General features: G+C 50.2%; 4 protein-coding genes across 4 annotated transcripts; 2 read left to right on the plus strand and 2 right to left on the minus strand.

Moving 5' to 3' along the window:
• Positions 1-599: 599 nt before the first annotated feature.
• On the plus strand, positions 600-2289 carry CTRU02_208049 (phosphoglycerate kinase; the record flags this gene model as incomplete). Its single annotated transcript, XM_036729191.1, has 3 exons — positions 600-665; positions 983-1403; positions 1523-2289. The coding sequence occupies 3 exons, from the start codon at positions 600-602 to the stop codon at positions 2287-2289; spliced, it is 1254 nt and encodes a 417-aa protein (XP_036579023.1).
• A 477-nt stretch (positions 2290-2766) lies between these two features.
• On the minus strand, positions 2767-3336 carry CTRU02_208048 (uncharacterized protein; the record flags this gene model as incomplete). Its single annotated transcript, XM_036729190.1, has 3 exons — positions 2767-2806; positions 2886-3000; positions 3201-3336. The coding sequence occupies 3 exons, from the start codon at positions 3334-3336 to the stop codon at positions 2767-2769; spliced, it is 291 nt and encodes a 96-aa protein (XP_036579022.1).
• Positions 3337-4769: 1433 nt separating this feature from the next.
• Positions 4770-10967, minus strand: CTRU02_208050 (transcriptional corepressor of histone genes; the record flags this gene model as incomplete). Its single annotated transcript, XM_036729189.2, has 4 exons — positions 4770-6735; positions 6789-10777; positions 10834-10908; positions 10965-10967. The coding sequence occupies 4 exons, from the start codon at positions 10965-10967 to the stop codon at positions 4770-4772; spliced, it is 6033 nt and encodes a 2010-aa protein (XP_036579021.2).
• Positions 10968-12894: 1927 nt separating this feature from the next.
• Positions 12895-14080, plus strand: CTRU02_208051 (uncharacterized protein; the record flags this gene model as incomplete). Its single annotated transcript, XM_070205019.1, has 2 exons — positions 12895-13347; positions 13394-14080. 2 exons carry the CDS (start codon positions 12895-12897, stop codon positions 14078-14080), a joined length of 1140 nt encoding a protein of 379 aa, XP_070061094.1.
• Between the last annotated feature and the right edge of the window lie 2530 nt (positions 14081-16610).

Raw genomic sequence — 16610 nt, forward strand, 5'->3', positions numbered from 1 at the left:
ACAACCATCACGTCACAAAACCAAGGCGGGGCAACAGCACAAAGCTCCCTACCTACCTTACCTAACCTACTTCCCTTTGTGGTGGGAAGCTACCGCTGCTACTGCTGCAGCAGTGCAGGTGCCAGGGGTGTGGGCAAGGGCCACCAGCTAGCAAGTCAGCGCCTGCCCTGGCTTGCCTAGACACCGAATAGTGACAGCACCCAGCAGCACCCAGCACCTAGCCCAGGCGAAAGCTCCCCACTAAGACAAATCAACCCCGCCAACAAACCAAAAGATAAAAAAAAAATCATGCAAAACACTGAGAGCACCATCCAACCCCGCCAGCGCAGCACAGAGCATCAGAGCCACCCCCACCATTCATAGGCCTCTCTCAACGTTGTTGAACCACTTAAGGTGACTGGACTGACTGGCCTACCTGCGTGTTTTTCCTGTCCGACCGGTTGTCCCTCCATCCCGTCCATCCATGCTATCCATCCTATCCCATTCCTTTCCCCCCAATTAATACCTCACAACCTCTTTTCCTCTTTTCTGCATTTCTCCTTCTTCTCATCTCTCTCCTACATCACCAGATATACTCTCCTCCCACCCCAATTGCAACCATGTCTCTCGCCAACAAGCTCTCCATCACCGACGTTGACCTCAAGGGCAAGCGCGTTCTTATCCGCGTAAGTTGATAGACAACCGGCATGCCTGCAAACTCCTTCTGCTTTACCCTGCTCTGCTTTGCTCTGCTCCGCTCCCCGCGGTTGGTGTTCTGCGGCGCCCGGTTACCCCACCATGCCACTACCACCAGACGCCTGATCCCGGGTATGACCTCAGCCTGGTTCCGACTTCTGGCGATACGGGACGGGCCGCGGTAATTCAGTCCCGGGACATATCATTTACCGCGGATGGGCCATTGCAATCTAGCAGGGCGGGCAGGCGGTCACCATTTACTCTGGATCTAGTACGTTATCGATCACTAACAAACTGCCCCTCACAGGTCGACTTCAACGTCCCCCTCGACTCCAACAAGAAGATCACCAACAACCAGCGCATTGCTGGTGCCGTGCCTACCATCAAGTACGCCATCGACAATGGCGCCAAGGCCGTTGTCCTGATGTCCCACCTGGGTCGCCCCAACGGAGAGGCCAACCCCAAGTACAGCCTTGAGCCGGTCGTTCCCGAGCTCGAGAAGCTGCTCGGCAAGTCCGTCCAGTTCGCCAAGAACTGCGTCGGCCCCGACGTCGAGGAGCTCGTCAACAAGGCCGACAACGGCCAGGTCGTCCTGCTCGAGAACCTGCGCTTCCACATTGAGGAGGAGGGCTCCGCCAAGGACAAGGACGGCAACAAGACCAAGGCCGACAAGGCCAAGGTTGAGGAGTTCCGCAAGGGCCTCACTGCCCTCGGCGATGTCTTCATCAGTATGTTTTGACTTTTCGCACCTTCTTCTCCCCTCAGAGCCTACCCCTCACCCCACCTGTCTCATGAGAAATCGTCATCCATCACGCCACGAGGAAGACCTCAGCTAATTTTGCTGCAGACGATGCTTTCGGCACTGCTCACCGTGCCCACTCTTCCATGGTCGGTGTCGACCTCCCCCAGAAGGCCTCCGGCTTCCTCATGAAGAAGGAGCTCGAGTACTTCGCCAAGGCCCTCGAGAACCCCCAGCGCCCCTTCCTTGCCATCCTCGGCGGTGCCAAGGTTTCCGACAAGATCCAGCTCATCGACAACCTGCTGGACAAGGTCAACACCCTCATCGTCTGCGGTGGCATGGCCTTCACCTTCAAGAAGACCCTCGAGAACGTCAACATTGGCAACTCCCTCTTCGACGAGGCTGGCGCCAAGACCGTTGGCAAGCTCGTTGAGAAGGCCAAGGCCAACAACGTCAAGATCGTTCTCCCCGTCGACTACATCACCGCCGACAAGTTCGACAAGGACGCCAACACTGACACTGCCACCGATGAGTCCGGTATCCCCGACGGCTGGATGGGTCTCGACTGCGGCTCCAAGTCCATTGAGCTGTACAAGGAGGCCATCAACGAGGCCAAGACCATCCTCTGGAACGGTCCCCCCGGTGTCTTCGAGATGGAGAAGTTCGCCAACGGCACCAAGGCCACTCTCGACGCCGCCGTCGCCGCTGCCGAGTCCGGCAAGATCGTCATCATCGGCGGTGGTGACACCGCCACCGTCGCCGCCAAGTACGGCGTCGAGAGCAAGCTCAGCCACGTCTCCACCGGCGGTGGTGCCAGCTTGGAGCTCCTCGAGGGCAAGGCCCTCCCCGGTGTCGTTGCTCTGTCGAGTAAGTAAACAGCCCCTCGCCAACGTTAAAACAAAAACGGCGGCTCCCGCTCTATGGGACTTGATCGGTCTGATAGATGGGGTATGAAAAAAAAGGTCGAGCTGGTAAGGCCAGTCTCTAGTAGGCCCGGGATAACATGCATGGATTGGAGGAAAGCGATAGCAAGTCCCTGCCATGACAAAAAAGAAGAGGGCGGTGATGATGAACGTAATGCCTCGTGTCATGTCCTAGAAAAAAAAAAGACCTAAGTCACGACATCAATAAACCAAAAAAAGTAAAAACACAGAAAAACATGTTGTCCGTCCGAAAAAGAAAAAAAAAATGCTTGTGCCTTGTTTTTGAATTTCATTACTGGTATGGCCGCCAGTCGTCTAGAGCTCATACGTAGTAGTCTATGCCTCGTAGTTCCCCAGTGAAGTCGGTTTCCATCCGTCATTCCTGCGTTTCCCCCTCCTCGCAATTGTCCGCGTCCCGGGCGAGTGAAATCAGCGTCTCTTGTTGGCGTCAACCTTCTTCAGCTCCTCCCTAGAGTGAGAGTCAGTATCGATTCAACAGATATGAAGTTATCCTGGAGTTGAAGAAGGGGGGATGGTGGGTATCGTACTTCAATTGCGCGGAAAAGTCATCGCTCGTGTCATCGTCGTCCCAGCTCTCCTCCCAGAGGTGCTGCGTCGTGCCGCTGCCGCCAGCCGCCGCCTCGGTGTCTTCCTGGGCCCAGTCTGTGTGCAACGTTAGTCATCTTGATCCTGTCGTCATTTCGTCATTGTATCTTCGCCCCAAAACATGATGCAGACAGAACATTCCATTCCACGCGTAGATAGCGAGCTGACTACCATCCACAAAGGCGTCAAAAGCACGAGGAATTCGACAATCGATGCTGGAGCAGTAGATATATGTGGAGATGGAGGAGAGAACGTACCGTCGACGGGGAAGTCCTCGAACTCGTCGTCCTCGCCCAGCGCGGGCTTCTTGGTCGCCGCCTGCTGCTGCGTCTCTTCAGCCTTGGCATCGGCCGTAGCCTTGTCCTGCGCGGGCTTCGTGTCCGAGGAGGCCATTATGTATGTGTGTGTGTGTGTGTGTGTGTGTGTGTATGTGTCAGAGGTGTTGTGTTTTGATGGGGGGCGGCTCGTTGTTTGACAACGCACAGTCTCCCTGTCTGTAAAAAGTAGTGGATGGCGATTCGTCTTCGGTCAGTTTGACGCGATTTCGTTCGTGGGATTTAGGGTGGAATTCGTTTGGTATCGTGGAAGTTCGGTGTGATGATGGTGATGTTGGTGGTGATGGAGGAAGGCTGTTGGCAGGCGCTGATGGAAGGTTGTCGACGGAGCGGAAATTGCCGCTTGCGTGCGGTAGCTGGTGCTGTCCCAGGCGGCCACTGGGAGGCGCAAGCAGTCGCTGGAACGTGGATTTGGTAGGCAGGACTGGCTGGTGAGGGGTGGGGTAGCTCTAGCTCCCGCACCCCAGTAGCAGTGCCCCCCCACCACCGCCAGTCTTCCTCATCAGCTATTAGCTTCAACTTCCTTTCGCATTCGCTCTAAGCAAGACGTTGTATCACAACTTCAGACGTGATACGCGGCGTCGACATCATTCTTCTTGTAACTGTAATGGATATTTTTTTCTGTGTACTTTAGACTTTTGACTTTGTGAAGTGCCCGTTTAAGATACCTGTTCATGCCCAGCGCAACTCAAGCTCCTCGTCTCAAGATGTCAACCTTGAGCACTTGTCAAGCGAAACCAACAGGTCTCATCTCATGAGTACATACGCTCGCAACGAGATAAGGCGGCCACACACATGTTGCAAAGCCCCATTTCCCACTCCGTCTCCAACCTCCATTTCCACCACGGACAATCGCGGCGCTCGACGCGGGCCTTGTCGCATCTCTCCTCCCACCTTCCGACGGTGTGGCCGCAGTCCTCTTTCTTGGTTCTCCACCTCGAGCACATGACGAACCCAGCTGTCTTGATATTTGTTTGACGGTTTGTTGGTGTAAATGATGGTTTTTATTTCTGTTTTTTTTTTTTTTATCGTGTTGGCTAAGAGCGGCTGGGAGTCCGAGAGAGACTTGTGCTAAGGTATCTTTTATATACGCCCATTCAGTCCCTGTGGGACGATGCAACCGTGGTTGACGCAAGTGCTAAATCGATGAGTCTAATCGCTTCACGGCATACCTCTTTGGTCATGGACAATTGTCGCAGTAGCTGCAGTGGATGCCCCTCCTGCTCAGGTTCAACAAAGGGTACCTTTAGTTCGGCATTTAGTGATTCACAATGTTTGCCTCATTTCTGACTAGAGCTAGTACTACAATATACCATACAACCAAACCTCAGAAGAGGTTTCCCATCGCCGTGATTGCAATTACTCACCGCCCGCTACAACTCCAGCTAGCAAAGTACGCTTGATCCTGCCATTCTTACACTCCCAAACAACGGTTGCTCCCTTTGGTCCGAAAACTGCCGGTGCTCTGTTGAGGTGCCCGACTTTGGAACTCTACTCCTCGTCGGCCATCGTCTCCTCATCCTCGTCTTCTACTTCATCTTCTTCTTGGTCCTCGTCTTCTTCATCTTCGTCTTGTTCCTCAGCTTCTTCGCCATCTTCTGCTTCTTCTGCCTCTGCCTCTTCACCTTCTTCCTCTTCGACCTCCTCTTCTTCACCCTCCTCGTCTTCGACCTCCTCACCGTGCTCATCTTCGACTTCCTCTTCTTCACCCTCTTCTTCCTCACCATCTTCACCTTCGTCGCCCTCTTCTTCTTCCTCTTCCTCCTCCTCACCCTCCTCCTCCTCCTCACCCTCCTCCTCCTCCTCCTCCTCCTCCTCTTCTTCCTCTTCATCTTCTTCGCCGCTGGAGTCGCCACTCTCATTCCTTGTAGAGTCCACACTCTTCCTCAAATTAGGGAAGAGCATCAACGATGGAGGTGGCTGCTCGTCCCAGTCGTCGGGAACATCACTAAGCTCACTTTCGTCATCTGCCGAGTCGTGAATGCTACCCCGAGGGCTAGATGCTGCTGTACCGTGTGCGGGCGCTTCTTCCTCTCCGTCTTCGCCTTCCTCAGCTTCCATTGCGGTGTCGTCCTTCATTTCAACATCTTCGCCCTCCTCATGTCCCTCTTTCTCATCTGCATCACTGCCCTCGTCGGCATCTCCTGTAGGCGTCTGCCCGCCGTTCTTTCCGCTTGAGACCGATCCAACGCGGGATTTAGACGGAGCCACTGACGACTTGGGCGCTTCACCAAAGCGAGCAAAAGCTTGCTCGGCTTTACGAATGATGTCGGGCCTTCGAACACCAGCCCTTCGTCTCGGGGCAGCCTCGGGTGCGGCAGCCGTTTTATCACCCCCAGTCTCCCCGTTTGTGCCGGAATCTTGTGCACTAGAAGGGTTCAAGAGGTTGCCAAGAGCGTTCGACGGCTTCAGCTCATTGCCACCATCGGCTTCCTCTCTGGCGCGGGCTCTGGCACGTGCCTCCAAAACCTCGTGGGGTTCAGGGCCTGGAAGGGTAGGGCCGATTTCCTGGTAAATAATTGCGTAGCAATCGTTGATAAGATCGTCAATGGCCCCTGCTTTCATGAGACCGCCGTTGAGTTTCTTCAACTCTATTGTCTCTTTGAGGCAGTTGAAAGCAGGAATATCGGTGGATGGCCCGCCAGCCCACTCCGTGATGCGATCTGCCATGATTTCCAGCTCCTCCAGCGAAGTCAGCTTGAAAGAGTCTTCCAATGTCGGAGGCACATGGAATCCCTGTCGCAGAAGTCTGAGATAGGCCATACAGCATGTCTGCCACAGATCGCTGAAGTGGTAGAAATCGGCGCCCTTCTTCCGAAGACGTCTCAGGACCATTTCCAGATTGACTCTGTCGTTCATAACGACCAAAAGCTTAACCATGAATCGAATGTACTGGGCGGTATACACATGATGCCGCCCAGGCCGTTCAGCGTCACACTTCCAGACGTTCATGACCATGGTCTTAGTAAACATGGACTCCCGAAGAACGTTGAACGCCGCCTTGGCTTGCACCAACTCGGGTGACTCGCCATCTTCGTCAAACAGCAGACGGGCGTGACGCATGATGATGCGGTGCTGCCAGTTGGATTTGTCCTTGTCCCGGAGGTGATGCAGGCTTCTAATGACGTATTCCTCCCAGTCTTCAATGTCTGTCATTGTGATATCGTCGCCCAGCTCCATACCATACGGCTGTCTTGACAGAATATCCGCGCCCTCCTGCGGTGTGAGGTCGCCTCTCACGACAAGCTTATGCACGATTGACACAATCTTGTAGTGCGGCTCCAAAATGGGGTCGCTGTGTCTGGACTTGGGCACAGCAGCCACCACTTCGACAGCGTGCTCGAGAGCCGAGATCAAGTATTCCACTGACGGACGGGTCTCGCGATCTTTCTCGCTAAGCTGGTCCAAGGGTTTCTGGTACATTTTCCAGAGACATTTGGTGAGCATGAATGGGTTCCTAACACAAGTCATTAGCACCATCTCGAGACAACTTTATGGCAACCAACTTACCTCCAGTCTTGCGGCTTGCGTCGCATTGCCCGCTTGAACAAGCCAGCGGCATACTTCCAGACCTTATAGTCTTGCATCTGGTCGTGGAGGACTTTTTGGAACGTTCCATTGCCCATGTTCTCGATGAAGAAACGTTCGTGATCCGCATGCTGGAATGGTTCCATAGCGAGGGGTTCACGACTCGAGGCGTACAGACGCATAGCAAAATTGTGATACAGTTCGTACAGAGGATCCTCGTCTTCGTCGTCAATTTCTGCCTCCCATGAATTGGAAAGCGCCAGTGTGTAACAGTGAATTGAGTTACGCTGGACCTTGAGCAATTCGGCGCGCTCCTTATTCATCTTGTCGGCCGACCATAGGACAGCTTCGTCAAGTTCGTAGTCGAAACACTCGGCTAAGCGAAACCATGCATCCCATTTATCAGGGGTAAACTGGAGTTGGAGTCGCAAGAAAGTTGCCGCAAGTCGCAGGTCATCAGTAGCACCTGGTGTCTGTCTCTTGCTCAAATCAACCTGTTTAAACCTTGTGAGCGCGATCATACCCAAAAGGAAGAACCACCCATGTTTAGCCAGAGCACTCTCGGGTGTGTTTACGGCAACGACGTCTAACTCAACGCCCCCATTAAGAGCCTGGTAAAGTCGAAGAGGATGGATTGGTCGCTTCAGATACTCTGTGAAATTCCTCAGGTTGTGGATCATCTGAGGAGTGGACTTGGTTTGCCCGATAGCTCCTTGCATGTGTTCAATTGTCGCCTTGAGGTCCGACTTGAGCAAGTCTTTTCTGGGCATTCTCCGCGCCAGAACTGTGATTTTGTCGACGAGCTGCATTGCGTTGCGCTTCTCGAGTTTCTCAGGCGGACAGCCGTGATCCTGAACCTCGCCAACGCCAACTCCGAGCTTAAGACCGTGAAGATCGTAAAGAACTTGGCCCAGATAATCTTCCCAGTTCTCAATGTTCTTGAACTTCAGCAGCTCAACACGCATCATCTTTAGGAAGATCTTGTTGGATGCTTTGCAGCATTTTCTTAAACCAAGAACCTGATGAATGGCTGAGAGATAGTCGGCAAGCTCCATCTCGGGTTGAGGAAACATTTTGGGGTTCTGATTGACGCCGACCTTGATCACTGTGTACTGGAGGCACCATACGCGGACTTGTATCTCACGCAACTTATTGATGAATGGCTGAAACGATGGGCTGCTTGGTGGCACCTTTGTCATTCCGATTCGAATCTCATCCTCATGCATCGCTGAGGCATGGAGCATGCAACTGAGTTTAGCAAGCGCCGTGGATATCGTTTTCAAGTGATCTTCGTCAACAATGTCGTACGCAGTGTTATCGTTCAAAGCCAGCGAAAGGGCAGAGATCAGAAGGTCATCAAGAGACTTGAGCATCTTGAGTAATAGCGGCGGCCTGGTTTCTGGGTCGTTTTTGAGGTAGCTGTCACTCTCCAAGTCTGTAGTTAGCATCTCGATGGCCCTGAGCTGACATGAAAACTGCTTCGTAGAATATTGGATAGTGCCGTACGCGTCGCTGAGGCGTGACCAAAGGAAGAGGCGTAATTCCGTGCTTGTTCCCAGGAGGAACCGCCAGAGGTCTTGTAAACTCTGGGTCGCATAGTCTTTAATAGGAACGTTCTTGGTCTTGGGTCGGCCAGACCCAGAGCGCTCGCCATTCTTCGCAGTCTCTTCGGGGTCAAGGGCAACAAAGACCGAGCCTGGGTTGAGAACAGGCTCCAAATTGTCGATAACAGCAACAGGGTCGCTGACGTTGTCTTGAAATAAACCGAGAAAGAAGTCCATCGTAGTAAGCTTAGAAATTTCCCTATCGGCCGCAGCTTCAGAAATCTCCGGTATCACTGGATTGTTGGGCAGGTGTAATTGATCGACTTGTCCTTCAGCAAGGAAATCCCGCAAACTTGTCCAACACTGGAGAATATACTCTCTCGAGGCGTTCTCGGTTAAGGTAGTTGAGAAAATAGCAGCCCAAAGGAACCGAGCGGTAAGCTTCTCGTTGCCTTCTTCGGGACTTCCGCGAAGCAATGCGGATGCAATATCCAACCAACGACCTAAGCGCCCCTTGGCCTCAACGCGAATACTATAGTCCACAACACTATTAGGATTAGTGATCCTCTCATAGACGTCGAGGTGGATTTCAAAAAGCATCTCTACGATGTTCTTGACGAAGGAGAGCTGCTCTTCCTGTTGATCTGATTGCCGTGCACACTCCATGTCGTAGTTGATAGATTGGAGGATGTCCTGGTCGAACCGGCTGATAACTTGGACCACGGCAGTCTTCATTGCGTCTGACCATTTGGTTTCAAGATAGCTGGGGCATATCGTCTTGATCCATTCATAGGCAACCTCTTGGGCGGTCATCCAAGAAGAGTTGACTCGTTTTGCAAAAGCAGTAACTCCCTGGCTTTCCTTGAATGGCGGTATAACCGACATCTTTTGAGAGCCTCCTTTGGCATGCTCTAGGAAAGAGGACAAGCTCAATGAGGCCTGAGCTTGCTTATTGAGCAAGATCTTTGCGTTATCTTCGCTGAAGGAGAGGAAAGCATTTCGCAGATCCATTGTGGCCTGGTTCTTAATAGATGCTGCGCGTTCCTCGGATACCAGGGAATCTAGCACTTCGCTGATTCGGTCCAAAGTGTCCTGACTGGTGACTCCGATGTTCTCCAGCATATTCTTCGTGGCTTGGAACAGGTTTTGGTCGGCTGCCTGATAAGGTGCTAATTGAGATGCATGAACAGCGCTGGGATCCACAACTTCTTCCGCGGCTGCTGTCTCTCGTCGACGAATACGTTTGCTCCTCTTTTCGACTAGGCTCTCCTCATCCTGATTCTCAGGGATGCCAGCAGCCGATTGGGAGCGCTTTCGGGTCGGCTGAGAGACGCTTCTTCCCTTGCGAGTTTCACGAGTGGTTTCCGGCGCTTTGGGCGGCTCTTCGGGGACTGCCTCTTTGTCTTCTCCAGGTTTTTCAGTTTCCGAAGGCTTAGTTTCTCCGTTGGCGTCTGCGGGCTTTTTGTCATTCTCAACAGACCCCTCCTTGGCATCTGAACCGTCGACAGGGCCATCTTGCTCTGGCTGACTCTCCATAACAACATCTTCGTCTTCTTCCATTTCTGGAAGCTCAATGACTACACCCCGACTTGTCTGTCCCTTTTCGAGAACGAATTGTACCAGGGCCATGCCTAGGTCTACCCACGATGAGGTTGGCAGTGTTATAGTAAGACGGCTTGACCCAGCTTCTTCGACAGTGGAGCGGATAGACTCGAGATCTTTGATAGGGTTCGGAAGAAATGGAATGGGATCGATGTGACGCTTGATGAAATCCGGCATGTCTCGCTTGACCCAGGGTCCCATGATTGGATGTGAAAGGGCAATCTCATCACTTAGTATTTGTAGTTGGTCCTTCAGTTGCTGCCCAGCAAACCCTTCGGCTAAGGATGGGGGCTCGACTTCCAAGACAGCTGGGTCATCGTCAAGTTCGATAGCGGCCTCAAGACAGTATCTACTGAGCCTTGCGCTTTTCAGCGAGGCAGCGACACGCGCGGTACGTCTCCAAAGTTCGGCATCGGACGGATCGCGATCGAGGGCTGCGTTGAAGTCGGCCAGGGCATTGTGCATGTTCCGGAGCGCCTCATCGTTCTCGAAATAGCTTTCACCGTTGGTTCGTGCAGCATGCCGGGTTCGGTCGAGCAGAAACTGGCCGCGATTCTTGTGTGCGAGGAAAAAGGCCTGGGGCAAGCTGCTCGTGGCGGTGTCGACGTCGGCGACCTGGAGGTCCAAGTTGCCGTCAAGGGCAGCATCGGTGATGAGTTGATCAGGGTTTTGCTCCCCTCTATCAAACTCGGTGGCCGCCTCAGGGTATTTGAAGATTTCGGACTTGAAGAGATCATCGTAGGCATCGGCAGCTTCGTCGAAGAATCGAGGGCCTTGGGCATGAAGCTTCAGAGCTGTCTGAAACCGCTTTAGAGCTTCATCCACCTATGTCGCAGTCAGCACAGTTGCGAAGAAGAGAAGGAGAGTAAATGAACGCTTACATGAAGCTCGCGGGTCGTGTCAATCTCATCGTCAATGTTCTCCTCCGGCTCAACATTGATTGCTTGAAAGGCCGGCTGCGCGCTGGTTAGCTTTGATTCATTCGCGATCGGTCGCACAGCCTGGGGCAGACCATTTTTGCGGCTTTCTCCGTGGAGGAATCAATGTACAAGCTCAATAAAAGTGCAAGGCAGTTCTACGTCCAGAATCCAAAGATTCACGGTACGACGTTGTGGAAACAAGTGGCGGCTGTTATTCATGCGCTGCGATAGAGTGACGGGGAATTTCGCAGCAGCGCGTAGCAGCTTGACTGACGCGACCTGCCTTTAGAAACGTTAAATTGGTTGCTCTCTTGCCAGGTCCAGGGGTACGTAACAGCTGGGTGTGATGTGCACGGATTAGCCTGTGGCGCAGCAGCTTCCTCATTGAATCCCAAAACGCCACATCTGATGAGGCGCAGTGCTACTTGCCAGACTGGGTTAGAGTTATTACCTCTCGTAGGAAACATGGCATCCTGGTGCTTATCGTTCCGCCTACTATTCCGATAGCACAAAAATCACAGGCATGCAGTCACGCAGTCTAGCCTATGAATACAAAAAAAAACCAGGTTTAGCTACTGCGCTAAAGCTTCAATGGCATTCTAATCCAAGTCGCTATGGGGCTTGTTTACTGTGTGTACCAATCTAGGGTCTCGGGCACTAGTGTCATCAAAGGCCTAACAAGAGCCAATTTTGGTCCACTAGAGCCAAGTGATGGCAGGCGTCAAATCCCAATGTCCTGGCCCATAACTTGTGTTTATGGCCTGTAGCTTCTAAGACGAGATGAGGACTAAATTTTGAAGAAGGAGTTACAGTACCTTGATAGCTACAGTCCTAGCTAATTACATCGTTTGATCTGTCAGGCGATAAGCGGTGTAACGTCTTTAGGTAGAGTGTTAAGGGCCTAGACTGTAGTAGAATTGGATAGATCTTATGAGCGGTGTTCAACCATTTGATTATTCATCTTCAAGCACAAGAGGATGAATAAGTACATGGTAGTGGAGAACGTGCCCCTTTTTCTTGACCCAATCCCCTTCCATTGCTGCTCTGAAGAGCCTCGCAGTCTAACAACTACCGGGGAATGCTCAATCCCGCTTGAAGAATGTGATTTACGTCAGTGCCTTGTAGGCCAGACACGCCTGTTTGCTGATTTCACTAGCTGTATTAACAAACCACTGTGAAAATGGAGTAAAAACACCCAGAAGTCCATGAGCGAGCTAAATTCGATCTTTCTATACATTGAATTGCCAGTATTTTCTGTTCAATTTGAAAAGGATTTGCCACCATGGCTCGTCGGCTGTCATTAATGTTATGTGCTTTTTATAGAGCCTCACATGTTGAGTAAAACGCTTAGAGTAGTCGATGGACACAGCCCTATACGCTTTGAATGATAAAGAATCGCGTGGAAAAGAATTGATGGTATGCAAAGGGTATCTGTCGCACACGATCGTGCCCGAGATCTTTGACTCTGGAGGTTCAGATCCTTGGATAGAACCCTACCTAGCATTCCAGGTTCTCAAGGGTAAGGTGCGACCACAGAGACAACTATCCTCTGCAATGGAGGGAAAACAAGACAAAATTAGCATTCCGGTCCTTATTCGAACAGAAACCCCAAAGTCGAATTTCCATGTGAATACTACCTTCCCTCAACAAACCTGCACTTAGCTCACGTTTACTAATCTTAACTTTATTCCTTAGAATAGGTCAGCCTACGTAGATATTTATCTAGTTCTCAATATCTTGCCTTATTTAAATTTTTTCTAGTATACTAGATCCGTGTTGCCACAAAACTTCCAACACCTTTCTTTGCATCTGAATTGCCTGGTTTATCAAAATATACCAAGAAGGATGGGCAGGATGAAACGGGTGGCCCTGCTGGCCCTTTTATCTTTTACTGTTATTGCTCAAGAACTCTCAATCAACAACGTGGGGTTTATTCTGACGATTGCCGATGTTACAGCGCCTAGCAGTACCAGCCCTGAGGTTCTCCCCAGCACTACCACTTCGCCATCCTCGAGTCCTTCGATGGGGACAACTATATCCGTTCCTATCCAGCCACAATCAGCTACCACCTCGAGTACCTCTACTAGAACGACTACGTCTGTAACTTCCTTCGATATTAATCCAACTATTACCAGCGCCAACACTACTCGCTTCATAATCACATCTGGCAGCACTACAGTAACCGTTGTTACTACCATTGAGCCGCCATTAAAAACAACTACTAAGGAGAGCTTTGGTATCATCACTACCACGCCTCGTGGCACCAACTTGGCGTCAGACTCTTCGTCAGGTACACTAAGTTCGGCTTCAGTATCTACGTCAGGAAAATCCGTTTTGACTTCGGCCTCTCCGTCTGGTAGTACCGATTCTTTTTCGGCTTCTACGTCTGAGAACATCAGCTCGGCTTTAACGTCTAACACCTCTGATAGCTCTACAGCCACAACCACCACTTCGACAAGCTCGAGCAGCCCAACTGTAAGATTCTCAATTTCGCATATATAGGAAACATTATGCTAAACATAATCTTAAGCTTACTATCACCATCACTTCCTCTTCCTCTTCCTCTTCCATTACTTCCACTAGTTCTACCTCTACTAGTTCTACCTCCGCTAGTTCTACCTCCGCTAGTTCCACTTCCACTAGTCCTACCTCCATCAGTTCTACCTCCATCAGTTCTACCTCCATCAGTTCTACCTCCATCAGTTCTACCTCCATCAGTTCTACCTCCACCAGTTCTACCTCCAGTCCCACAGGTCCTTGCAGTACCCTCACTAGTGCATACTATCTTCGGGGTAGCAATTCCGGTGACTTTACTGTTGACGGCAACTTTGCCCGGCTCGAACCTGTATTTGGCTCGGGGTATCGTGTTGCATTTTCGACCAACTATCAAAACGCTCAAGCTTTCAGGTTCCAGCCTGACTGCACGTTCACAACGTCTGACGGCAGCGTGCTGGCCATGATTGGTGGAAATGCGTCTCTCCACTATCAATATTTTTTCCCGTCTGTTGCAGCAGCCACGGCTTTAATCAACGTCAACTGGGAAGCGAACATCTGCCAGCGGAACGATGATAACACCCTTACCTGCAGTGCAATGAATATGAGTATCTTCCAAATTACCCCAGGTGAGCCGCTGCTTCAACTAGGTGATCAGAATTATGGCGCGCAGGTCACCATCAATCTAGTCCCTGTTCCAGGTACTATATTTTAAGCCGTCTAATGTGATCTTCTACTTTGATTACATTACTACAACAACAACGAGCAAGCCGATTGAACACGTTTGTTTTGGTTTCTATAAGTAGATGCTTGGAATCATACAGATAGATGTATTCCCTTCTTGCATATTTATTATTAGTTACCAGTGTAGGAGTCAACGCTCCCTAAACGATGTATATGCGTGCTGTTGACTAAGAATGGAGAAACACTACCCATTGTTTATCAGTTATACACTAGTTTGTAATACCTACCTATCAGTGTCTCGTAACTGAGAGATAGTAAGCTCTGTGCTTCATCTTCATACAGATGCTCCTGCAAGCCATATTTTACACTTCAGGGGGGTTTGAACGAAAGTTTGAAACAGTAGGCCTTTGATTTTTCTCCATATATGAACTTTGTGCTTGTGACATATAAAAAAGCCTGCAAAGGAACTTAAGGGTCTTGGCTTTGGCCTTGCGTGTCCGCGATGTCAATAAAGGACTTAGTTGATCCAGTTTACTGTACAAGGTTAACCACGAATCGTTGCTTCTCTCCCTTGGCTTTGCAGGATCACTCCGAACTAAGCAAGCATGTTCAAATCCCGGAAAATGCTGATACTTAAACAGAGCCATTTTTAGCGGAAACCGTCTTAAAGCGCTGGTGCTTCTCTACTATTACAGTTCCATTGAACAGTGAACAGTCACCAGAGGCACGTGATATATCACGTGCTAGCAGAGCCCGTATGAGAGACACCCGTGATAGCTTCACAGTTAGGATCATCAATTAAGAAGAGATATAATCGGCCTATACCTACGCTTACGTATTCATCGTTGTTTATTGCTTTGCAACTGTTTGTTTGACCTCTATATTGTTCTGTTTACATCTCCGTTCTTATCACGGTTCTGACCTCTGCCTGTTGTAGCCAAGTGCTAGCAGGAAGACCTGTAACAGTTACAGATATATAAGATTACTGTATTGTGATTTTTACTAATAATATAAACATAATGTTATTAACGTTGGCGATATAAACTATTGGAGTATCATCCTACTTAAGAGCTTTTGAGTAATGTATAGAAATAGACATTCTAACGTGTAGAGACGTTTAAAGACAATAAATGGGGCTGATGTTGTTTTGTTGATTTATATAAACTCAGGTACTTTAGGGAAGCTATTATACTGAATTAAGCCCGCACGTTGTCGAACTTCATGCCTTAACGGGTAAAGTCCTTCTCGGTCCTCAGTCGGCCAAAAGTTGCTGCATGCAAGCTGACACTAGCATGACGAAGGTGTTCGGGTATATCGTTCTTGTTATGACAATAAGAAAACAACCGCTCTGTCTCTAGCTTCTTTCACTGCGAACCTTAGATATGTGTGTAGCCCAGATACAGTTAGTAAAACAGATTAAATTATATTTTCACACCGTGCGGTTATATTCCGACCAAGTCGCATAATAGTCATGCTTACCTTAGATTAAGAAGGTGCTTCAAAGAGGGATGTGGGCAGTAGATGTTAAGCCCAACTTTCTTGATTTATTAGTGCATTAGACTAGCAACTCTGCATAGAGACATCGTTTCTTGGCAGAAATGCAACACAGTGAGTGTGGTACTTTGAAGCCTTCAGACGAAAATGAAAAAAGAGCTCTGGTGGCCAGCAATTTTATAAATATTTTGAACGCCAAGCCGTTTCTTTGCAGCTAACAGTTACCGACATATTCCCCTGCCTGAGTACGATATTAATCCGAGCATTGTGAAATGGAGATATAGAGATAAATGAGAAATGGCCAGGAGGAAACTCCTTTGTCCTGTTTGCTTGTCGAGTCAGATCCAGTGATCATTTTGGTGCTGGCCAAGCTGGCCAAGCCGTTACCGCACTGTTGACGGGCGTTGGTACCAACCTCTCGGTAAACAGCAATTCTATCAACAAAGAATGAATTTTCGGTGTGCGAAACGCCATACACCGTTGGTCTATCAGAGTTATGCTAACATGCTGAATTATCGACACCCGAGTCAAAACCGCTGCAAATTTCTGGCCGTTTGTCTGCAAATATTGACATTCCATTTCATTAGGTGACGTTAAAATCCACCACTCCTATTTTCAGATTAACTGGTAAGCTTGCATGAATTGGGACGCCACGACAGGGTCAAGAATATGCCAAGGCGGGTAGCCACGATACAACCTGGGACATGGCGCCCCCTTCTCGTCTCTTGGGTAAATGCAACTTGTTCCCAATGGAGGAAAAGTTTGCTTGACGATCAAGCCAAGTGATCGGGCCAAGGAACCGCGCCGTTTCTTGTCCCGTGTATTTCTCTCCGAAATCGTACCCCGCGCTTCTCCAACATCATGGGCTCGAGTTTTTGGAGTTGAACATGGCCCCTCACGAAGCTGTCACCATAATTTAGAGGTGCAGATCTCCGTAGTTCCTGCATACGTTACAACGTAGTAAGCATATTATACAGTTGTGTCCAGGTCCCCACGGAATAGGATGGGACGAACATGTTGTTGAGGGTCCCCCCCGCAAACTTATCGCGGGGATTGTGGAACCAAAC

Source organism: Colletotrichum truncatum (assembly GCF_014235925.2).
Source record: "Colletotrichum truncatum strain CMES1059 chromosome Unknown Contig_0005, whole genome shotgun sequence".
NCBI classification, from domain to species: Eukaryota; Fungi; Ascomycota; class Sordariomycetes; order Glomerellales; family Glomerellaceae; genus Colletotrichum; species Colletotrichum truncatum.